Source organism: Rhodotorula graminis, assembly GCF_001329695.1.
Source record: "Rhodotorula graminis WP1 unplaced genomic scaffold RHOBAscaffold_1, whole genome shotgun sequence".
NCBI lineage: Eukaryota > Fungi > Basidiomycota > Microbotryomycetes > Sporidiobolales > Sporidiobolaceae > Rhodotorula > Rhodotorula graminis.
In genome coordinates this window covers 1,369,074-1,391,289 of record NW_017264928.1, presented here as the reverse complement: position 1 = coordinate 1,391,289, position 22,216 = coordinate 1,369,074, and the positions used below count along the sequence as shown (strand labels likewise).

General features: G+C 69.4%; 7 protein-coding genes across 7 annotated transcripts; 1 reads left to right on the top strand and 6 right to left on the bottom strand.

The window, feature by feature from the left end:
• Positions 1–103: 103 nt before the first annotated feature.
• Positions 104–754, bottom strand: RHOBADRAFT_40910 (uncharacterized protein; the record flags this gene model as incomplete). The annotated part of the gene is made up of 1 exon (XM_018413792.1): positions 104–754. The coding sequence occupies one exon, from the start codon at positions 752–754 to the stop codon at positions 104–106; it is 651 nt and encodes a 216-aa protein (XP_018274413.1).
• Positions 755–1,254: 500 nt separating this feature from the next.
• On the bottom strand, positions 1,255–3,677 carry RHOBADRAFT_65903 (uncharacterized protein). Its single transcript, XM_018418811.1, has 10 exons — positions 3,477–3,677; positions 3,260–3,390; positions 2,930–3,059; positions 2,758–2,862; positions 2,553–2,689; positions 2,069–2,485; positions 1,858–1,956; positions 1,718–1,750; positions 1,504–1,651; positions 1,255–1,432 (listed from the first exon to the last, which is right to left on the bottom strand). Exons 1-10 carry the CDS (start codon positions 3,597–3,599, stop codon positions 1,367–1,369), a joined length of 1,389 nt encoding a protein of 462 aa, XP_018274412.1. The 5' UTR covers positions 3,600–3,677; the 3' UTR covers positions 1,255–1,366.
• A 342-nt stretch (positions 3,678–4,019) lies between these two features.
• RHOBADRAFT_50837 (uncharacterized protein) lies at positions 4,020–5,554 on the bottom strand (the record flags this gene model as incomplete). The annotated part of the gene is made up of 4 exons (XM_018415519.1): positions 4,020–4,268; positions 4,341–4,869; positions 4,951–5,156; positions 5,344–5,554. The coding sequence occupies 4 exons, from the start codon at positions 5,552–5,554 to the stop codon at positions 4,210–4,212; spliced, it is 1,005 nt and encodes a 334-aa protein (XP_018274411.1). The 3' UTR covers positions 4,020–4,209.
• A 147-nt stretch (positions 5,555–5,701) lies between these two features.
• Positions 5,702–13,889, bottom strand: RHOBADRAFT_23365 (uncharacterized protein). The gene is made up of 8 exons (XM_018412599.1): positions 13,818–13,889; positions 10,242–11,539; positions 9,332–10,166; positions 7,797–9,217; positions 6,769–7,722; positions 6,392–6,624; positions 6,150–6,310; positions 5,702–6,068 (listed from the first exon to the last, which is right to left on the bottom strand). Exons 2-8 carry the CDS (start codon positions 11,513–11,515, stop codon positions 5,919–5,921), a joined length of 5,028 nt encoding a protein of 1,675 aa, XP_018274410.1. The 5' UTR covers positions 11,516–11,539; positions 13,818–13,889; the 3' UTR covers positions 5,702–5,918.
• Positions 13,890–17,298: 3,409 nt separating this feature from the next.
• RHOBADRAFT_40906 (uncharacterized protein) lies at positions 17,299–19,332 on the bottom strand (the record flags this gene model as incomplete). The annotated part of the gene is made up of 1 exon (XM_018413791.1): positions 17,299–19,332. The coding sequence occupies one exon, from the start codon at positions 19,330–19,332 to the stop codon at positions 17,299–17,301; it is 2,034 nt and encodes a 677-aa protein (XP_018274409.1).
• Positions 19,333–19,789: 457 nt separating this feature from the next.
• Positions 19,790–20,476, top strand: RHOBADRAFT_65899 (uncharacterized protein). The gene is made up of 3 exons (XM_018418810.1): positions 19,790–19,853; positions 20,123–20,266; positions 20,342–20,476. The coding sequence occupies exons 1-3, from the start codon at positions 19,821–19,823 to the stop codon at positions 20,393–20,395; spliced, it is 231 nt and encodes a 76-aa protein (XP_018274408.1). The 5' UTR covers positions 19,790–19,820; the 3' UTR covers positions 20,396–20,476.
• A 125-nt stretch (positions 20,477–20,601) lies between these two features.
• RHOBADRAFT_33026 (uncharacterized protein) lies at positions 20,602–22,092 on the bottom strand. The gene is made up of 5 exons (XM_018413073.1): positions 21,921–22,092; positions 21,541–21,855; positions 21,337–21,456; positions 21,040–21,264; positions 20,602–20,991 (listed from the first exon to the last, which is right to left on the bottom strand). Exons 1-5 carry the CDS (start codon positions 22,041–22,043, stop codon positions 20,695–20,697), a joined length of 1,080 nt encoding a protein of 359 aa, XP_018274407.1. The 5' UTR covers positions 22,044–22,092; the 3' UTR covers positions 20,602–20,694.
• Between the last annotated feature and the right edge of the window lie 124 nt (positions 22,093–22,216).

The window sequence follows — 22,216 nt, the reverse complement described above, 5'->3', positions numbered from 1 at the left end:
TCGGATTCTGTCTCGTGAGAGGAACAGAAAGAGAACGTCTATGCTGCAGATGCCGAGCCCGTACAACCGCTCTTGCGTTAGCGCCGCTCCGCCGCGACACAGGCTAGACGACCCGCTCGCTCGCACCGACCCACCCTCGCCAGCCGCACGCGCCCTTGCCCGTCGGCGCCGAGTCGTCCTCCGCTATCCGCCCGTCTGGTCCGTCGCCCCGGACCGAACTCGCGCGCTGCTCGCCCTGCGACGCTGAGCCGATTCGCCCGACGGGCAACGGCGAGCTGGCGGCCGCCTCGCGCGAGCGCACGGCCGGCGGCGGAATCGGCGCGACCGGGTCGTCGAGGAACCTGCCCTTGCCCTTCCAGCTGCTGCCCCTCGCCTGTTGCGCGTCGCCCCTCGCGCGCGTGAGTTGCTCCCCCTGGAGCGCCACGGCCGCGTCCTTCCTCGCCGGACACCCGGGCCGCACGCCTGCGCTCCCGAGCGAGCCGCTCATGCCGAGCGAGACGGTGGCGACGCTGAGGACGCCCGCGAGCGCAAAGGCGACGTTGGTGAGGCGCTGGCGGGCGAGAGGGTGGATGAGGTGGGCGCGGCGGTGCGACGTATGGGCGCGCGGGTACGGCGACGGTCGCGAGGTGAAGAAGGTGCGAGTGGGTGGGGTCGCGCTGCCCGGTGCCGATGCTGCTGCTGCTGCTGGCGAGCCGTACGGGATGCGGGAGGTCGAGGCGACAGGCGCGGGGGAGGAGGTGAGCGGGCCGACCATCGTCGCCGCTGATAGAGGTGGTGCACTCGGCGAGTGGCGGTGTAGAAGGGTGCTTGAGGGCTGGTGCCGCAGTGCGTGTCGCTCGAACGAGTGCGTCGAGTTGACGAGAACTGCTCGTTGCTCGGATCGAAGGAAGAGGGAGGGAGGTGGAGAGCTGCGCAACGGACAATGGGAGAGTCAGTGACACGCTCTAGATGCTGTGAGGACTGTTCGGCGCACCCCTGCGCTTGACCTGCAGCGCCTGTGCGAGTGTGGCGGGTTGTGGGCGGACGCGAGCCAACCGCCGCACTGGCCAATGCCGCCAACGCTCGTCGCCTTCTTGTGCCGTTCTGGCCTGTCTGAAAACTCTATGAAGCTTTCAAAGAGGCACCAACCTGGCCGACGCCGCTGACATTCGCGGTGCAGCGAGGGCCAACTTGCGCCGCGCGCACGCTCCGCTCTCACCAAGTCCAAGTCTGGCCGGCGCCCGGACGACACAGCTCTCAGGCTCGACGAGGGAAGGAACAGAGACAGGCACTGCATTGCGGGCTCATTCAGGCTCGGCTATGTACAAGGACTAGAGCAGACAGGCGACACGGGCGGGATCAGGCTGCCCTCGAGCAAGGCGGTCGTTCAGAGCGTCGTCAGGCCAGGGGCGCCCGGCGCCGGCGGGCCACTGAACTTGGTCGCGATGAACGCCTGCGTATCAACAAGGCCAGAGAGTCAGGTCGTGCGCGACGAGGAGGAAGCTGGACGCGAGGCAGACGCACCTTGATGATCTTGTCCTTCTCGTTGTGCTCGCGCATCGAGTAGTAGACCTTGTCGATCTGGTCGAGCGCGATGCGGTGCGTGACAAAGAGCTCACGAGGCTTGACCTTGCCGTTCGAGATGTAGTCGTCCATGAGGCGCTGCATGTACCTGCGCCGAGACGAGCGTCAGGTCGGCTCGGGCGAATGACGAGAAGGAGCAGGAAGGCGAACGTACTTGTGCGTCGGGGCCTGGCCGTTGCCGATGAGACTGTGACGAGAAGGAAAGGTGCGTCAGGAGGGGGACAAGGGAGAGCGGACCTTGCCCAAGGAGGCGGGCCTCGTCGGCTCGTTCGAGGCGGGCAAGAGGGGACGCACCGGATACCGCGCTCCATGAGGCTGCCGACGTTGACGTGGTTGGCGTAGCCGGCGTAGACGCCCGTGATGCCGATGCGACCAAAGCCGATGCACGACTCGCTGCGGGCGCGAACAAGGGCTGTTAGATCCGCCGCTCGAGGCTCGCTAGGCGATGAAGAGTTGACGAGGTCTGAGGGAGAAAGAGGGAGGACAAAGGGAGAGGAGGACGCACATCATCTCGTTGAGAAGCTCGCTCGTGTCGGTCTCGAGGCCGGCGAGCATCTCGAGCTTGTGGAGCCACGACTTGGCGTACTCACCGGCGGCACACTCGAAGGCGACGTCGAGGCCGGGCGGGCGCGTGGCAGGGCGACCGTCCTTGCCCGGCGCAGTGAGCTCCTGGATGCGGGCGACGACCTTCTTGTCCTTGTTGAAGTTGACGAGGTCGATCTTGACGTTCGGGTAGTCCTTCGACAGCTTCTCGCGGAAGTTCTCGAGACGCCAGTCGACGTTGTCGATGGCGATGATGTGCTTGGCGCCGCGCATGGCCGACCACACGCCGGCGAGGAGGCCGATGACGCCGACGCCCCAGATGCCCACAATGTCGCCCTCCTCGATGCCCGTGTCCTCGACCTGGTGGAACGACGTGACGCTGCAGACGACAAGGTGTCAGGCAGGAACGCGGGCAGGGCAGGAAGAGGAGGGAGGAGGGGACGTACAGCGAGTCGGAGAGGTACAGCGCGTCCTCGTCGTAGACGCCCTCGGGCACCTTGATGCAGTTGGCCTCGCCGTAGGGGATGCGCACGTACTCGGCCTGGCCGCCGGCAAAGCCGCCCGTGAAGTGCGAGTACCCGAGCTGCAGAGGTCAAAGCGTGAGTGCCGGCGCCATTTGGGAAGGCCGTCTCGAGGGAGCGGACGACGCACCATGCCGCACGTCCGGTTGCCGTACATGGCGTTCTGGAGCGACGAGTTGTTGGTGTTGATGCACTGCGACGACAACTTCTTCTCGCACATGTAGCACTCGCCGCACTGAGAGGGAGGGCCAGTCGGCGGTCAGTCTTGCTCTCCCTGGCGGTAGTGGACACTCGGGACTCACCCCAACGTTGAAGCCGGCAACGACGCGGTCGCCGACCTTGAAGTTCTTGACGCCAGGCCCGACCTGGTCGATCACGCCCATGCACTCGTGGCCGAGGATGTCGCCCTTCTGGAGCTCGATGATGGCGCCGCTATAACCGGGGAAGCGAGGCGTAGTCGAGTAGGCGTCGCATCGAGGCGAGGGTAGGAGGATCGAGGGGCAAGAGAGGGAGGCGAGGGGGAGAGGGGGAGAGGGGGAGGAAGGGAAGGTCGTGCGAGAAGGTCAGCCGGGAGGTCCTCGCCGCAGAGACGCCCCGCCGCCACGTCGCGAGTGAGAGATCAAGGGACGCACGCGAGCAGGTGCATGTCGGAACCGCAGACGGTCGTGCCGGTGACCTTGAGAACGATGTCCTTGTCGTCGACCACCTTGGGCTTCCTCGCGTTCTCGACGGCGACCTTCATCTTGCCGTTCCAGACGAGCGACTGTGTGACGAAACGGTGTCAATGAAGGTCTGTGGACCAACCCTGCACCACGAACGCGACGAGAGGAGGAGGAAAGGCGAGCGCACGATCATCTCCTCGCCGCTCGGGTCGGCACCCTCCGTCTGGATGCTCGGGTTGACGATCTCGTTGTGGATGGACGTCTTGGGGTCGTCCATGGTGCGCTCGATGGCGTTGGCAGCAGCGTTCATCTTGGCGAGAGGCGGTGGGTGCGGTAGTTGCGGGTGGAGGTGAGGTGCGGTGCTGCGGGAGGCGAGGCGAGTGCGGTCAGTGCGTGCGCGAGAAGCGGGCCCTTCAGAGAGAAGACCTGCAGCTCACCTGAGCTGAGCAGCGTTGGTAGAAGAAGCGAGAGGGAGGAGCTCCTCCTCCTCCTCGTCGTCGTCGTCGTCGTCCGGCTCGCTCCCGCTCGGAGTTGAGGCGTTCGACGTCAGGCCTCAGGGACGAAGACCATCGACGCGATCGAGCGTTTTAGACTCGACGATGCGGGGACGGCGCGGCCTTCCTCTCCGAGGCCGAACCAGCGAGCCGGCGAGCGAGTCTTCGAATTTCGCAACAGCGCACTTATCAACAGGTGTTCTCGCTCCGCGTGCTCTCTTTCACGCAGAGCGAGGGAGGAAACCCGCAAGAGAGCTCTCGGCGGCGGCGAGGGAACACTCGCTCGCGAGATGGTGGTGCCCAGGCGAGCCAGGGCGAAGTTGCTCAGGGTGTTGCTACAGAGGAGGGTGGCCGAACGACGAAGAGAATAGCGTACATGCGGAAGAGAGAGAGAGAGGGAGAGAGATACGGCTGGAAGCGAGGGATCTAGAGGTCGTCGAAGCCGCCCATGGTGACCTTCTGACCTGGCTCGAACGCGGGCATGCCTGCGCGCACGCGAAGAGTGTCAGGGCCAGATGCTCCTCGAGAGACGTCCGAGAGGAACAAGCGGGACGCACCGAGGTAAGGGCAGCTGCCGCATCGGAAGGCGTCGCCGAGGTAGCAGTTGCCGCACGAGCTCGTGACGCCGCTCTTGATCTTGCGCGCCTTGGGCTTGGTCGCCGTGCTGGCGCCCTCGACCGTCGCGTTGGGCTGCGCCGCAAAGCCCGCCTGGACGAGGTCGTCGTCCTCCTTCTCGTCGAGGAGGATCTCGCTCAGGCCGCACGTGCAGTTCTTGCACGCCTTGCGGGTGCGCTTGACGTCGCAGTCCTCGCGCTTGACGAGCGTCGGGCGCTCAAGGTCGGCGTCGGTGAGCAGGGTCGACTCGTCGATGGTCGGCGTCGCGGCGCCGGACGAGGCGGCGGCAGTCGTGAACGCCCACAGGGACGCCTTGGCGGCGCGCGACTTGCGGGTCGGGAGGGCCATGGCGGCGACGCCCTCGCCAACGGGTGCGGATGAGGACGGGTCGGTCGCGCTCGACTCGAGCGCCGAGACGGGGCGCTTGAGCGAAAGCGGGGCGGAGCTCGAGGTCGGCTTGACGGCGAGGATCTGCTCGAGGAGGGATGGACCGAGGTCAGTTGGCTGCTGTAGATCGGTCCGCGGGAGACGATGGGAGAGTAGGTGACGCACTGCGCCATCCGTCTTGTTGGCGCCCGACAACCCGAGCAAGGTCAACTCGCCGAGAAGGTCGTCGCTCGAGGCCGCCTCTCCGCGCACCTCGAGGGCACCGCCGGGCGCGAGGGCCGGCTCGATGAGGGCGAGGAGCGAGGCGGCGACGAGGTTGGCGGGCAGGAGGATGACGGCGTGCTTGTAGGTCGCGGGCGGGAGGGTCGTCGCTGATCAAGCACGGCGCGAGGGTCAGTACTTGCTCGCAGTAGGCCCTGGCCTGCTTCAATCTCACGCCGCCATGCTCCTGGACCTTCTGCGCGGCGCCTGTCCGTTATCGGGACGCTCGGGCGACCGTGACGGCCCAAGTCCGGGTGCGGAGAAGAGGGGAGGAGAGGGAGAGAGAACAGGACGCACCGCCCTCGACGATGCGGTCAACCATCTGCATCTCGACCTTGGCACCCTTGCCCGCGAGCTCCTGCACGAGCGCCTGGTACGAGCCGTCCTGGGCGGCGACCTGCGAGGCGACGACGAGGGTGTCGTTCTGTGGCGCGGCGACGGGGGCAGCGGCGGGTGCGCCTTGGCCACCAAAGTCGAGGTCGTCGTCGAACAGGGTCATCGAGGCCATCGTGGCGGTGCACGAGCCGAGGCGAGAGGTGTAAGAGGGCGGCAAAGGCGTAGACGGGCTCATCTCATAATCAGCTCGCTCTCTCTGCTCGGCAGCTGATTGGACTCTCCTCTCGTGCTCTCTCGTGGACGACGACACGCGCGCACAGAGCGACACGCACACACACTGATGACATCGCACGAGAGAACAAGAGAAATGCTAGGAGGCAGAGGAGCAACAACGAATGACGAGACGGGGGGAAAGAGCGAGGGCGACGAGAACACGAGGTGAGGGGGCTCTAGTCTGTACAGTGGGGAGGGGGAATAGGTAGAAAGGGAAGACAGGGCGAGCGAGGCCCGGTACGCCGAGGGAAAGGGAAAGCGCTTCACGCCGACTCGCGCCGCGACTCGGAGGCTTGTGCGGGCGCAGGCGACGCCGGCCGGCCGGTGTCGCCAGAGCCACGTCGACTCTCGGACGCCTTGACCTCGAGGCGGAAGCCAAGGTGCGACAGGACGCCGAGGAGGTCGGCCTTCATCTGCAGGTGTGAAGCGTCCTCGAGGTCAGTGCGCGGTCCACCTCGAACGCCGGGACCGAGAGAGGGAGAAAGGGGACGCACTATGGGCTTGGGCAGCGTCGCCGTGAAGAGCGTGCCCGTCGCGTCGTCGATAGCGGACGACTGGGAGCAAACGGCGACGATCGGCGCGTTCGACGACGGGTTGACCGTGCTCTTGATCATGCGGGCCGCCTTCTCGCCGTCGACGACGGGCATGGCGAGATCTGCGAACACGTCGAGTGGCAACGTCAGGACAAGGGTCGCGAGAAAATGCGGGTAGGGGCGAGAGAGGGCCCGGGACGCACCGAGGAAAAGTACGTCGAAAGGGATGCCGCCCGCCGCGAGGATGGCCTCGGCGCCGTTGGGCACGACGACGACTCGACAGCCGAGGCGTTGCAGCATCGTCTCGAGGACCTTGGTCACGATCGGGTTGCGGCCGGCGACGAGGCAGTCGATGGTCGACAGGCGATTTGACGACGCGGGACCGGCCGACGCCGGCGAGGCGGACGCACGCACGCCGGTGTCCAGGGGCGCCATGCTCGTCGGGACCGACTGGGGCTTGTAGTCGTCGTCGGCGATGGGCGCGCCCGGGATCTGGAGCGGCGGGAGGTCGGCCATGGCCGACATGGGCGACGACATGGTCGAGCTCGACGGTGGGTGCTGGATCGACACTCGTCGCGACCCGCTTGGCGACTCGGGCGCCTCCCAGCTGTCGGGAAGGGGCGGGCGACCGTCCGAGACCGAGACCTTGCGCAGACGCGACGGGAGCGAGTTGCGGCGGCGGTGGACGGCCGACTGGATCGGCGACGACGCGCTCGGCTGGCGGTACCGGGTGCGCTCGCCCGGGGCGTGCTGCTCGGACGCCTGACGCGAGTGGCCGGCGCCGCTGAAGAGCGACGAGGGCGCCGTCGTGCGCTGAGCGACCGAGCTGCTCGAGCTGTTCGAGACGGACGACGGCGACGACGGCGCGCCCATGCGCCCGTCGTTGGTCCCGCCGCGACTCCTGCTGACGCCTCGGTGCGTCGGGACCGGGACGCCGCCCGACGGCGGCAACAGCTGCTCGTCCTTGAGCTTGCGGATGACGTCGTCGTTGGCCTGCTTGAGGACCGTCAGGTTGCGGAAGTTGAACGTGCCAAAGTCGTCGTGCGCGCTCGAGGCCGTCTCGGACCGCTCGCGAGGTGCGCGGGACGTGGCCGTCGTCTCGGTCGACGCCTCCTTGCCCGGCGTCGGCAGACCCTGCATCTGCGCGATGGCGGGATCGCTCGACACGGCCGGGTCGCTCGACACGGCGGCGTGCTCGCCCGCCTCGTCCTCCTTGAACTCGCCCTCGGTCGCACCTCGAGGGTCGAAGTAGTCGGTCGACTCGGGATCGGCGACGGTCGGGACAAAGTCGACGGGCTGCTTGAGAAGGTTGTCCCAGTCGACGTCGGCGAGGAACGCGTGCGCCTTGACCTCGCCTGCGCCCTTGCTGCCGAGGCGACGGTGCGTGTCGGTGCACATGAGGCGGTCGATGAAGTCGTGCGCCTCGGGCGAGATGTCGATGACGTCCTCGTGCCACTCGAACCGGCGCGAGAGGATGTTCTCGAAGACCTTCTCGGGCGTCTCGTCGTGGAAGGGCGGGATGCCGAACAGGAACCTGCGAGGAAGAGGAGCAGGTGAGAATGATGCTCGGGACAGACGGAAGAGAGAGAGGGAGAAAGAGAGACGCACTCGTAGCAGATGACGCCGAGCGCCCACCAGTCGACGCACGCGTCCATGCCGACGCCGAGGATGCTCTCAGGCGCGAGGTAGTCGGGCGTGCCGACAAAGTGCTTGTTGGGCGTCTCGGGCGCGGCGCCTGGCGGTCCGGCGACGCCGAGCGGGCGCGTCGCCATCGACGTCGGGCTGAGCGGCGACGGCGAGGCAAACTTGGCGTGCGCCGAGGGCGGGGCACTCGACGACCCGCTCGACTCGCTCGGGGTGTCGAGCGAGAAGGCGTCGGTGATGGGCACGTTGCCGAAGTAGCCGGCCTGCGACGACGACGACTGGGGCGCGAGTGCGGGCGTCGACATGGGCGACGAGCGGTTCGAGAGGCCGCCCGAGCCGGTGCGGCCGAACACGGACGGGCGGCGCTGGTCGCGCAGGCTCGGGAGCTGCGTCTGGCGCCCGAGGAGGCCGATGCGGCTCAGGCCAAAGTCGGTCAACTTGAGGTGGCCCTTTGAGTCGATGAGGAGGTTGTCGGGCTTGAGGTCGCGGTGGACGATGCCGTGCTGGTGCAGGTGCTCGAGGCCGACGACGACCTCGGCGATGTACCGGCGCGTCCAGTCCTCGGGGAGGCCGCCGAGGTTCTTGACGAGCGCCGCACAGTCGCCGCCGTTGAGGTACTCCATGACGAGGTACAGGTAGTCCTTGCTCTGGAACGTGTAGTACAGCTTGACGACAAAGTCCGACTCGGTCTGCGTCATGAGGATCATGCGCTCCGCCTTGACGTTGGTGACCTGGTTCTTGGCGACCATGTCCGACTTCTTGAGGACCTTGATCGCGTAGTAGTCGCCGGTCGTGATCTTCTTGGCGAGGTAGACCGACCCGAACGCGCCCTTGGAGATGGGCTTGATGACCTTGAAGTCCTTGATCGACGACACCTTCGTGCGCGACGAGGGCACGGCGGCCGGGATGCGCGGCGACAGGGCCAGGTTGGCGCTCGGGCTCGCCGACAGGCCCGATGCGGCGTCGTCCTGCGGCGCCATGTTGGGCGACAGGAGGCTCATCGGCTGCGAGATCTGGCGCCGGAGCGTCTGCGTCGGCCGGGGAAGGTCGAGCGCCTCCATGCCTCGCGGCGACTCGTCCGACGGGAGCGGCTGCAGCTGCGGCGAGTCGAACGGGAACGGCGACGGGACCCGGCCGTGCATCGGCTGCTGCTGCTGCTGCTGCTGCTCGTCCTCGGCGTCCTGCATCGCCGCGATCGCCTCCTGCGCCTTGGCCTCCCACTCTTGGCGCACCTTCTCGGCGTACAGGATCGTGTTGCGCAGGCGGTTGACGCTGTTGAGCTTGAAGCGGATGTGGTCCTCGGTGTCGTTGACGAGGCGCGACAGGGCGGGCTCGTCGGTGGACGGTCGCTGCCACCGCATGACGGCGGCGAGGTTGTTCTCCGACTGCGCGCAGGCGGACGATGCAGCCGGTCAGTCCAAGGGCTCGCGAAGCCGGCGGGCGCAGAGGACGAGAGGAGAAGGGAGGAGAGGAGGAGGAAGAGGAAGAGCGGGACGCACGTTGGGGCTGAGGAGACGCTGTTCCTGGATCGGGATCTCGCCCGTCTCGTCGGTCACGGACGGCGTCGAGATGGCCATGGCGATCTGGACGATCTCGCGGACGTGCTCGAAGACGCGCTGCTGCGTGCGGCGAACTTGGTGGCCCTGGCCCGGGCTCGCCTTGGGCGCGAGAGGCGGGCGCAGGCCCTCGAGGTAGGACGGCGGCGTCGAGACGGGCGACAGGTCGAGCGGGATGCCCTCGTACTGGACCGTCGAGTCGTCGCCCTCGGCGTGGTCGAGGCCCTCGACGAGCTCGTCGACGGTGCGCAAGAGCTCCTTGAGGCGGTCGTTGCACTCGGAGATGTCGCTCTCGAGGTGGTGGACCTCGTTGCACGTCTCGTTGTGCTTCTCGAAGAACCAGGCGGGCGTCGGTCGCTCGCAGATGCGGCACAGGATGGGCTCGAGGGCGATGCGCTCGGGCGACAGGAACGACGTCGGGTCGCTCGACGAGCGCCACCGGAGCGTGTCGAGCCCGTACCTCGACAGGGCGTGGTTGGCCTCGATGGCCGCCTCGGTGTACGGCGTCGGGCGCACGACCCACATGGTGTGCGACGCGCTGCCGCTCAGGCCGTCGAGCATGAGCATGCCCTTGCCCTCCATCGCCTCGTACAGGTCCTCGGGGTCCTGGTCGTCCTGCGACGTCTCGGACGCCGACGCGACGCGCAGGCGGAAGTTGACCTCGACCGTGTGCGAGTCGTCCGACTCGAGCTGGCGGGTCGCCTCGGCAAAGACGGACGCGTCGCCCGGGTACAGGAAGTCGGAGATGGGCAGGTCGAGGCACTCGTCCGGGTCCATGCTGCGCATCAAGGGCAGAGAGTCAGTCGTCGTCGCCGTCCTGCGAGTACAAGGGCGAGGGAGAAAGGGGACGCACCCGACGAGGTCGCGCCAAGCCGAGCTGAGGTACTGGAACAGCTGGCCGTCGAGGCTCAACTCGATGAGCAGGGTCTGCGAGCGGATCGTCTCGACCGCCTGGCGCAGGTCGTCGGCGCGTTGGTGCGTCTCGTCCTCCTCCTGCTGCGCCGTCTGCGTCGGCTCGCGAGTGCGCGGCTCGCGCTCGCCGAGCGCGACCTCGCTGCGGTCGCCGCCGAGGTCGATGCCAAGCGGCGACCACTGAGGCGCTGGCGCGCCGCCCATCGCCGCCGTCGAGGGCACCGACGACACGCTCTCGCCTCGGGGACGCACCTCGGGCGAGTCGTCGACGGTGGGCTTGGCGACGAACAGGATCGGGTCGCCGTCGCCGTCGGCCGCCGCCTCGAACGACCAGAAGCCCTTCTCGGCCTCCCACCACTCGACGACGCGGCTCAGGCCCGCGACGGCGAGCAGGAGCTGGACGTACCACCCTCGGCAGGGCAGTTCGGCGTTCTCGCTCCACGCCTCGCCGATCTGCTGCACGCGCTGGATGTACTCGGCACACAGGCCCGAGCGGCTCGTGAGCTTCGAGATGGGCGTGTCGAGGACCTCGGTCGCGATCGTGATGATGTCCTGGAGGAGGACGATGAGGGCCGACTGGGCGAGGTCGGTCGCGCTGCTCTGCGGGAGGGCGCCGAAGCCGCTCAGGGCTGGCGAGCGCGAGCCCGACACGTGCCGCCGGCCGTGCGGGAGCGCCGACCGTGAACGCGACGTCGACCGCGAGCTCGCGTTCGAGGCACCGTTGCCGGCTGAGCGAGGTCGACGCTCGCCCGGCTGGCTCGAGTCGCGAGGCACGCTCGTCAGGCGACGCTGCCGCACCTGGAGCGACGCCGCCAGGGGCGACTCGGCGCGCATCGACGGCCGTCGACGGCCGGGCTCGTGCGGCGAGGCGCTCGTCTGGGTCTTGAGGCGCGACGGCGGGATGCTCGTGCTCGCGCCGTCCGAGTCGGAGAACACGAGCTCCTCGACGGCGTCGTCCTCGGCGCCCGACTCGTCGTACTCGGCGTTGGACGAGTAGCCCCGGTTCGAGCCCTCGTCGAACGCGAGCTCGCCGAACCGGCTCCCGCCGCCGAGGCCGCCGCCAAGTCCGCCGAGCGGCATCGGCGTCGAGATGTCGCGGTGCAGCTCGGTCTCGACGTAGGCCGTGATGCCGGCGACGATGCGGCGCAGCTCCTTGTCGCAGTTCTCCTTGGCGCTCGCGAGGCGCTGGCGGATCTGCTGCCGCACCGTCTGCATCGAGAAAGACGAGCTCTTGCTGCCCTCCTTGGTCGGCTTGGGACGCGTCTGGCTCAAGCTCGACGTCTGCCGCTCGCGCACAGGGAAGTGCGTCGACGGCGACGGGACGAGGCCCGGCGTGCGGTCCCACATGGGCGAGTGGTCGGGCGTGAGGCGCGACTCGTCGGGTGAGACGGACGGGACGGGGACGGCTGCGGGGAGGGACGTCTGCGCCGCCGTCCTCGGGCTCGCTCGCGGCGGTGACGTGGCGAGCGAGAGCTCGGCGGGCGACGAGGACCGGGCGGGCGAACGACTGGCGGACGGCGAGCGCTGCGACGACATGTTGTTCATGCCCGGGTCGAGGTTGAGCGACAGGTGCGGGTTGCGGCGAGCCCTCGACGTCGCCGCCGTCGCGGCGCCGTCACTCTCCTCGCCCGACGAGACGGCCTTGGGCACGACGAGCTCGGACGTCCTGGGCCGGTGTTGCGAGTCGACACGGGCTGCGGGAGCGAGCGCGCCGCCGGGCACACCGCCCTTGTACGCCGGGACGGGCGCGACGGGTGGGCGGAGCAGGTCGGACGTCGAGGCGATGTTGCGGAGCGTGGGCGTGCCCGGCGACATCGGGCGGGCGAACTGGCCCGACGTGCGACTCGGCTGCGGCTCGATCGACGGCATCTGCGACAGCATCGAGTGCTCGTGCGACGAGGACGACGGCTTGCGCCGCTGCCCTTTGCCGCCCTCCTCGGCGCCGGCGAAGCTCGTGCGCACGGCCGACCACCACGCGTCGATCTTGGTGCCGAGCTTGGCAAAGTTGCGCCGACGCTTGCCGGGCGAGCCGACGTAGCTGCTCATGCTGCCCGCGTTGGACGGCGTCGGGCGCAACGGCGCAAAGTCGAACGGGTCCGAGATGGTGAGGGGCGAGGCGGTCGCCAACGGCTGGAACGAGCCCGACCGTGACGAGGCCGTGAGCGGGAAGTAGTCGTGGTGCTGCGGCAGGCTCGGCGTGAGGAACCCGGCGCCGACGACGGCCGACGTCCCGGGCGCGCTCGTCGCCTCGAACGGGTTGTACCGAGTTGCTGCGAGAGGGGCACGAGCTCGAGTCAGGTCCGAGTGCGGCGTGAGAGAGGAAGGGAAAGGTGGACGCACTCGTCGCCGGGGCCTTGCCCTTTTGCGCGATCGTGAGCGCCGGCTCTGCGAGCTCGGTGCGACGAGGAGGGCTCGGCGTCGACGGCCTGCCCTCCTGCGACGCCGCCTTGTCGCCCTGGCCCGCCTTCTTCTCCCTCGTCGCCGCTGTCGCCGCTGCTGCCGCCGCCGCCGCCGCGCCGTCCTGCCCGAGCTCCTTCTCCTCCCGCTCGTCCCTCTCCTCGACGACAACGCCGCCGGCGCTGCTGCTGCCGTCATGCTCCTCGTCGAGCTTGAGCTTGGCCTCCTTCATCTTGCGGTACTCGTCGAGCCAGTCGACCCACTCGATCTCGCGCGTGCCGGGCTGCACCTCGTAGCCGGCGACGCCCTGGCGCGCACCGTCGGCCTCGCCCGACACGTTCTCGGTCGCCTCGGCGAGGTTGGCCCACGTCTTGCCCGTCCCGGCCGTGCCCGCCTCGAGCGTCGACACGCTCGCGCCGCCGCCGCCGCCGCCGCCGCCGCCGCCGCCGCCGCTCGCCTTCCACTTGCGCACCTTGGCGTTGCGCGTCGAGAGGATGATCTGGGCGTACTCGTCGGTCGACTCGGCGGCGCCGAACCCGGCGAGGCCGCTGCCCGGTGCGATGCTCATGCGGTGCGACGACAGCCGGCCGCCGAGCATGGGCGTCGAGGGCGCGAATGCGGCGCTCGTGCTGCTGCCGAGCGAGCCGAACACGGGCGGTGGGCCGTCGGGGTCCCTCCTCGCCGATGATGGGCCGACGCTCGCGAACGAGGCGGTCGCACGATGCGTCGGCGGCGAGACGGACGCCGACACGGCGCGTTGTGGCCCGACCGAGAACGACGAGAGGTTGAAGACGGGAGGCGAGTTGCGCGAGGGGCGTGACGAGGTCGACGAGGCCGAGGACGGCCCTGCGGCCGCCATGGGGAACGGGTCGGTCGAGTGCGCGCTGAGGGTCGGGGCGTGGGACGGGGCCGACTGGATGCTGATGCTGCGGGAGCGGTCGCGGGTGCGGGTTGCAGGAGGTGCGGCCGGGACGTTGAAGAGCGGGGCGAACGCCGAGTGCGCCGACGAGGCGCCCGAGCGCTCGGTCGGGAGGGTCGAGCTGCTCGTCGTCGAGAGCTTTTCTCGGCTGCTCTGGCGCGACGGCAGGCGCGAGGCCGGGCGAGACGTCGTCGGTGACACGTACTGCGACGAGCGCGACGATGCGGGCGATGCGGGCGAGGGTGCGCGAGTCGCGACAGGCGTCGCCGGCAGGCGGAACTCGACCGGGGACGACGACGGCTTGAACCCGTGCCCGCCGCTCGGCGCGCTCATGGCCTCGCCCGAGTAGGCCGCCGCGAGGGCGTTGGGCTGGCGAAAGTCGATGGCGGTGCGGACGGACTCGGGCACCTTCTGGAGCTTGATCGACTCGGACGGCGGCGGTGCGGCGGGAAAGGGCAGAGGGAGGCCCGACGACACGCCGCTGAACGACCCACGCGACAGGCGGTGCGACGTAGGCGAGCCCGAGACGAGGTGCCGCGGTGGAGAGGCGACGCTGATCGACGACCGGCGGGACACGGGCGAGCCCGACATGCTGATCGACGGCGACGGCGGCGAGCCCACCGTGGCCGCAAAGCCCGACGACAGGGCAGGGCTGCGCGACGTTGACGTCTTTGGCGACCCGCGAATGTCGACGCCGAGGCCCGACAGGCCGCTCATCTCGCGCGAGCGCCGCCTCGAGACGGGGCTCTCCTCGCCCGACGCGTGCAGGACGGCCGAGAGGCCGCTCGCTCGACCGATCGACGTGCGCACTCGAGATGCGCGTGCCGTGCGCGACGGGTCGTGCTCGGGAGAGCTGTCCCTCGCGTCGGGCGTGTGACGAGTGCGCGGACGAGCGGCAGCGCGAGGCGTGACCGTCGGCTCTGCCGATACGGGCGAGCCAGTGTCAGGCAGCTCGGCGATACCAGTTGGCGGCGAGAACTCGAGATCTGTGTCGTCGGGCAGGGTCAATCGCGGGCCGGCGGAGAAGAGTCGAAGAGGGGGAGGGTGCGCACCTCCGAATGGCGCCGCTCCACGCAGCGACGAGTGCCGCCGCTCCTTGGCCTTGTCGGCCCACGCATCGTCGTCCATCTCGTCGTCCTCGTCGCCCTCGCTGTCGCCGTCGTCGCCGCGGGTCGGGTCCTCCTCCGGGCCGGACGCCTGAGCGAGCGGGGACGGGAAGAGCGGCGTCGTCGACAGGCGGACGGACGACGACGGGATCGAGGTCGCGATGGGAATGGGGAACGAGGAAGGCGGCGGGATGGCGACCGAGAGGGCATGGGGCGAGCCGAACCCGGACGCGGACGACGACGATGAGGAAGACGGCGACGAGGGAAGGAGGTCCTGGGTGCTGAGCGTGCTCGGCCCAGCGAGTCGGCGACCGGGCGTGACGTTGCCGAGCGTGAGGGTCGAGCCGCCCGTGTAGGTCGCGTCCTTTGTGCTGCTCGACGAGGAACTGGACGGCGACGCGGACGAGGCAGTCGGCTCGGGCTTGTCGGCCGTGTCGGGCGCCATGCACTCTTCTCCCGACTCGTCGAGAGAAGTGGCCTCGGTCGTGTTGGAGACGCTCGACGAGATCGAGTCGTGACGGCGCCGGCGCGAGGCTGCGCTGGCCGAACCCAAGGGCGACGACGACAGCGGGAGCGCGCTCGCGAGGCGGCGACTGGGCGAGACGGCGAGGGCTTGTGCGGGTGCTGTGGCGCGAGGATGGGCGGCCACTGGCGAGCCTGTCGCCGAGCGGCGGCCGTGCGAGGGCGGAGACGAGGTCGAGGTCGAGGAGGATGAGGTCGTCGAGGTGCGGCGCGACAGCGGCGGGTCCTGCGGTCAGGGCGGGTAGACGGGGGGTCAGAGGACGGTACATAGAGAGTGATTCGGGCCAGACGCACGCTGCTGGCCATGAGGGCGCCGCAGGAGGCGCGCGACAAGGCAGGTGGGGAGCGAGACGGCTGCGAGCGTCGCCTGGGAGCGGTCGCGCAGTGCAGGGCCTGGGTGCGGTGTGGTCCCCGGTGCTGCTCGAGTGCGGTCCTGCTGAGCCCAGCTCGAGGGCGAGTGTGTGCGCTGAGACGGTTCGTCGCCTTGAACTCGCCTTCGCTCGGCGAAACTCCCGCTCGCTGCTGGGCTCGCTCTCTCTCTCTCCCTCTCTCTTCCGAGCTCGACCGCTGCAGCCATGCTCGCACTCGAACTGCCGCTCAGTGCGCACGCTGCTTCCGCTGCTTCAGTCCATGTCCTCGCGCTCAGCTCGCTTCCCTCCTCGCGCCGCCGGCAAGCTGCGGGTGTGCGCGAGCACTGCTGCCCGGCCGGCGCACCCGTACGCGGCAGACAGACCGTCTCGCACAGGCGGGGGATCGCGTGCGGTTCGTCGAGCGGATCCTGCGCCGCCGCCGTGACGCACGTTCCGCACGCCGCCTTCTAGCTCGCCGCCGCGCTCGTCCAGTATGTACAGTACTGCTCTCGTCTGGCTCAGCTGCTCGAAGCGGCGGCGCACACCGCCCTCGAGTGACCGCCGCCGCCGCTCTCCTCGAACGCTGAGCCCTTGGATCGTCGCCGCTAGCGCCGTCTCCAGGAGCAACTCAGTCGGACCAAGGGCGCACGTGCATGCGCCGCTCTTTCGTGGGCCCGGACAGGCTGCGCAGTCTGCCTGCGAGCTGCGCCTCGCGAATAAGGGCACTCGAACCTCCTCGACGACGCGCCCTGCGACCCGGCCGCAAGTGCGCGCATCGATGGGGCGTCGCGGCCGAGTCGTCCACAGCTTCAGACTGCGGTCAGGCTCAGTGCGTGTCGTGCCCTTGCAGGCGCCCGGCCCCACTTGAGCCCTCGCCCTCTCGCGAGCTCTCCACTTGCGAACCTTCGCCGGCTCTCTGTGCTCAGCTGAGCCTCCCTGTGGGCTCGCCCGGGCGCTCACGTTCACCTTTGTGACGTTCTGCTGCAAAGTTCGACGGCACAGAGCGCGTGCTCGTCATGCAAGCTGGCTGAGAAGGCCCGTGTCCTGCAGCTCGAGAGCGGGGCGCGGGCCAGGTCGTTGCCGGAGAACGCTGCGGTACTAGCTCGAGCGACGAAGCTTTATAAGCTGTGACAGCCCTCGAGACAATCAAAAGTCAAGCCGCAGCGTAAGCTCGGCAAGGGCAGGAGGAAGCGAGCGTGGGCGCCGCTCGAACCTCGTCCGGACTCGTCCCTCCCTCCCTCGCTAGCCAGACTGTCCCCACGAGCGTGGGCGACGTGGGCGACGGTCTAGGTACGTCGAGAGCGCCCCCCCGTTCGAGAGCCGCCAGGCGACGAGAGATGCGAACGTCGCCGTGCCGAGGTCCGTGCCCCACTCTCGGCACGCTGCACTTGGCTCGTGCGGGCCGCTTTCGAGCTACGAGAGCTTTCGCCGAGCTCGAGGGAGCTGCACGGCGGCACAGCACAGCCGACGGCAGAGCTAGCGCGAAGCAGAAGCGGGAAAGTCGCTCTCAAACGGCTCGGGCCGCGGCGACGAGGACAACACGCTCGCGCTGATAATACAAGCCCTGCTGCGGTTCCTACAGATGCTCGACGACGAGAGAGTACTGTAACAAAGATAAGTCGGGCTCGACGCAGCCGGCGACGACGAGGAGCCGGCAGAGATAGCTCGTTCCCCCGCCTCGCTCGCCCACTCGGCCGCACTAGCTCACGATTGGGCCCACCGGCTCGCCGCCGCACCACCCTCGGCCGGCCCACGCGCACGCCACGACCCGCCCTCAGGCGCAGGCGCGAAGCGCGCCGGCGCGGGCGACGAGGGCGCAGGCGCCCCCACGGCGGCTGCAGCGGCGCCCGACGCTCGCGGCTTGCCAGCCTTCAAGCGGCGCTTGCTGCCGGCCGCCGCGCCTGCGCCTGACCCTGCTGCATGTCCGGGCGTGGGCGCGGCGCCCTTTGCGCCCGCGTTGCCGCCTGCGCCCAACGCGGACCCGGACCCGGGCCCAGCAGCGCTCGGCGGGCCGATACCGCTCAGGCGCGAGAAGAGCGTGCTCGACGGCGCCATGCGCTCGCGCGGCTTGGACGGCGGCGCGGGGGCGGCGGCGGACGACGAGGGCGCCTGGGCCGGGTGCGGGATCACGTGCGGCGGGAGCTCCCTCGCGCCTGCTCCTGCGGCGCCGGCACTGGCCGTCGCGGCGCGTGCTGCGCTCGCGAAGAGCCGGCTCGGGGGCTTGAGCGGCTGGGTCGCGGCGGCGGCGACGCGAGGCGAGGTCGGCGGCGAGCGCAGGGCGTGGTGCGGCGGCTGGGCGTGCTGGATCGGCGGGCTGCGGGCTTGACGCCCCGAGCCGTGACCGTGGCCGTGGCCATGGCCGTGACCGTGCCTGCCGCCGCCGCCGCCGCCGCTCGCGTTGCTATGCGAGCGCCTGCGCGCGCCGAGCGGCGGGAGCGTCGGCTGCTGCTGCTGCTGCTGCTGATGAGGCGGAGGAGCTGCGGCGGCCCAAGGAGGCTGGCGCGGCGCGGGCTCGTCGAGCTCGTCGAAGGAGGGAGGAGGGAGCGACGAGGCAGGGATGCCCCAGTCGTCGAGGTCGGGGAGCTCGTCGTCGTCGTCGTCGGCCCAGCTCAGGTGCGCGTTGGCCGTCTCGGTGCGGATGGTGGCGACCGACGGCGCGAACGAGGGGCGGTGCTCGAGGGGAGGAGATGCGGGTGCGGGTGCAGGTGCAATTGCGGGCGCAGAAGGAGGAGGGGCCGCCGGAGCCGGCGTCGGCTCGGGAGCGGGTGCCGTAGACACGGCGGGTGCAACTGCTGGTACAGGTGGTGGCCGAGGTGCAGGCGCGTCCTTTTCCGTCGCCTCGTCGCCGACAGGGGCGCTCTGCTGCCGCTGCTCCTTCTCTTTGACCGACGCGAACTCGTCTGGCTCATCGTCGTCCGCTCGAGCCCACTTGGAGCGCCCGCCGAGCACCTTCTTCTTGGGCGAGGTCGATGCCGCGACGGCCGCAGGTGGAGGCGCGGCCGCAGGAAGAGGAGGGACGACGGCGGGCACGCTGGGCGGCGGCGAGGCCGCGACGACGAGAGGCGAGTGCCGGGGAAGGGACGACGACGCCTTGGGGACCGAGGTCGACGCTTTGGGAGGCGACGATGTCGGCGTCGCCCTGAGCTGGGCGAGCATCGACTCGATCTGGTTGAGCGCGCCGGACGCCGACGCCCTGGGCGGCGAAAGGCCGCTGCTCCTCGCGGGCGACGTGCCGAGCTTGATGGCGATGGGCGTCGTGCCCGCCGCCGCCGCCGCCGCCGCCGCGCTGGCCGAGCGCGACGACGACGGCGAGCCAAAGACGGCCTGAGGCGAGCTGCTCGCGCCGCCGAGCGCGGGCGAGGTGGGCGGGCTCGCGGCCCAGCGCGAGCTGCGCGTGCTGCGCGCGGCCGGGATGGGCTGCGCCGACCTGCTCAGGACGTCGTCCGGGAGCGACGAGAGGTGCGACCCGGGCTGAGGCGAGCGCAGGGCGCCCGAGGTGCCCTTGCGCGGCGAGGTCGAGGGTTTCGGGGGCGACGTCGACATGGCCGAGGGCTTTGGCGGCGAGGCGGGCAAGCTCGACGAGGCGGGCGGGCTGCGGCCGAGGCGGACGTCGTTGTCGAGGGCGTGCTGGAGGTGGGGAGGGAGCTCGCGACCGGGGGACGATCGCGAGACGGCCGGGTAAGGCGGTGCGGGAGAGAGGCGCGAGAGGAGGGAGGGTGCAGTGTCGGCCGAGGGCATGGTGCGGGTCGGCGAAGGGTGGGACGTCGGTGCTGGGTGTACTTGGGGCTGGTTGGGGCGCGACTAGAACGAGTGCGGTCGGCGTGCGGAGGGTCTGCGAGGAGGGAAGGCGGGGGCAGGTGAGCGACGAGGACGAGGGCGACGACGGCAAGGTGGGAGGACGGACCTGGTGGTGGATGGGCGGTTGCGAGGCTGTTGACCGTGCTTGACTGGACGGCGCGCTGGTCCCGAGGGCGCTGAGCGCAGGGCGGAAGTCGAGAAGGGGGCCGGGTGGGGGCGAGGTGCAGGACGACGCCTCGACGGGGTGAGGGCGGTCGTGGCTGGGTAGACGGGGCTTGATTGGAGCTGGCAGGTGGATGGCAATACAGTCGAGCCCAGCGAGTGGGCCGTGGTTGCGGGACACAGCTGGTCGCTCGTCCTCCTCCTCCTCGCCATCAGCTCGCCTCGTCTCTGTCCTCCACCCCGCACCAGCCAGAGCACCCGCCACCATGTCCAAGGTCCAGGCACCAGAGCTCAAGAAGGTGCGCCCCGCTCACCTTCCTCGCCCCCGCTCTCTCCCTCTCCCGTCCCTCGTCGCCTCGACCTCCATCAGCTGCGAGCCACCTCGTCGTCACCGTGGCCCGCCCGAGCGACATCAGCCCCCTCTTGGCGCCTTCCGGTCCACCCAGTCTGCAGGCAACCCGTCACCGTCCCTCGCCAGGACGCGCGCTGACCCTCTCCCTCCTCCCCTCCTCGCCTTCATCTCCCACCCGCTGTCCGCCCACTCTCCCCTCCCGCCCGACCCGCGCAGTACATGGACAAGCTCTTGTTCGTCAACCTCCAGGGTCACCGCAAGGTCTCGGGCTACCTGCGCGGTTTCGACATCTTCCTCAACCTCGTCCTCGAGGAGGCGCGCGAGGAGGGCTCGGCAGACAAGACCGACGTCGGCACCGTCGTGCGTCTCTCTCTTTTCCTTTCAGTCTCTCTTGCTCTGAGTCTCGAACTCACGAGCGAACACCCCTTCCCGCAGGTCATCCGCGGCAACAGCGTGACAAGCATGGAGCTCATGGCGACCCGAGGATGAAGAGGGCCCGACGACCGGCAGCCATACCCGCCCCGCACACACGTACTACACCCTGTAACATCACGCTTCCCTGAGCATCTCGACGAGCGCCGCCAGTCATCCGAGAGCTGCGTCGCCGAGAGGTCGAGAGCGAGAGCGAGGCTCTTCGTCGCCGTCTCGAGAGCAGCGTCCTCTGTGCAGCTCGCGCCTCTCGCAACGCACGAAAGAGGGAGACACAGACAGCTACTGCACTACAACACCGACTTGGCTACGCCCTTGCCTGCTCCTCGATCCTCTCTCGCTCGCACGCGCTCGCCCGCTCAAGCCGCAATCTCCCACCGGATCTCCTCGCCGGCGAGGAAAGGAATGACCCACTCGTCCTCGCCCTTGTCCGTCTTGTACCCGTACGCCTTGTCGACCGTCCTGCCCTCGACGCGCCGGAGCACGACCTCGTCGCCGTCGCGCGCCGGGAAGCCGTAAAACTGGCGCCCGTGCGTGCTGACGAACCCTTCGAGCCGGTCGACCGGGATGCCCGACCGCTCAAAGATCTCAGCCGTGAGCGGCACGAGGTTGGCGCCCGTGTAGATGCCCGCTGCGCACGGGCTCGGGAGCGTCACCTCGTCGCGCGCGTCGCCGCCGTCGGCGCTCGCAGCGACGCGCGCGACGCCGAGCGCCGGGAGCTTGGACCGCGAAGGGTGCGGCGCCGAGTCGGACCCGAGGAAGAACTTGGGCGAGCCGGACGCGACGGCAGCGCGCAGGGCAGCGCGGTCCGAGGGGAACTTGGCGAGCGGCTTGCAGAACCCGAGCGGCGTCGAGCATGCGCCGTCGATCGTCAGGTGCAGGTGGTGCGGCGTGATGGTCGCGACGACGTTGGGCGGGAGCGACTTGACCTGGCGGGCGGGCGAGCAAGGACGTGAGCGACTGTCGATGGTCGAGGAGACGAGAGGGGGTGTGGGACGTACAGCCTCGACGGCGGCGGCGGTCGTGCAGTGCTCGAGGACGATGCGCAACTTGGGGAACTTGCGGTTGATCTCGCGCAGGTGCGGGAGGAAGCGCTCCTCGGCGTTGAGGACGCACGTGCCCTGCGGTCGAGGGCATGGCGGAATGTGAGCTCGCTGTGTGCTGCCAAGGGCGCACAACATGGAAAAGAAAGAGAGAGAGCTCACGTCGCCGTCAATGTCGCTCGGGACCTCGCCGTGCAGGTTGAGGACCATGTCGACGCGCTCCATCTCGGCAAAGACGGCGTCGTACACGGCGTAGCCCTCCATGCCGACGCCGCCCTCCGAGTTGGTCGTGACACCGCGCGGGTAGCTCTTGACGCCGACGATGCCGCCCTGCTTGGCCTCGCGGATGTGGCTTGGGGTGAGGTTGGCGGTCAAGTAGAGCGAGGGGAGGATGTGGAGCGAGGGGGCGAGGGCCTGGAGCTCCTTGGCGTAGGCGATTGTGTGCTCGGGGAGGGTGAGAGGCGGAACGAGGTTGGGCTGCAGGGTGTGTACGAACAAGGGTTAGATCGTGCGGGAAAGAAAGGGGGAGGTGGGGGACGGACCATGACGAAGGCCATGCGGATTCCGCCCTGGTGGACGTGGGGCGTGACGAGGCGCATCAGGTTGCCCTGGCGGAGGTGAACGTGGGCGTCAAAGGGGGCGGCGAGGGTAATTGTGTCGGACATGGCGGGAGATGGAGATGAGGAGGAGCGGCGGGTGATGAGGGGCTGGTGGAGGGTAGCGCGGGGGTGCAGGGTGTTGCAGAAGGCGGTCCTGGCAGGTGCGAGGCCTCTGAGCATGCGTCGACGCAGTGACGGGCGAGAGAGAGCTCCGCTCCTCATCGCAGACCACCACGACC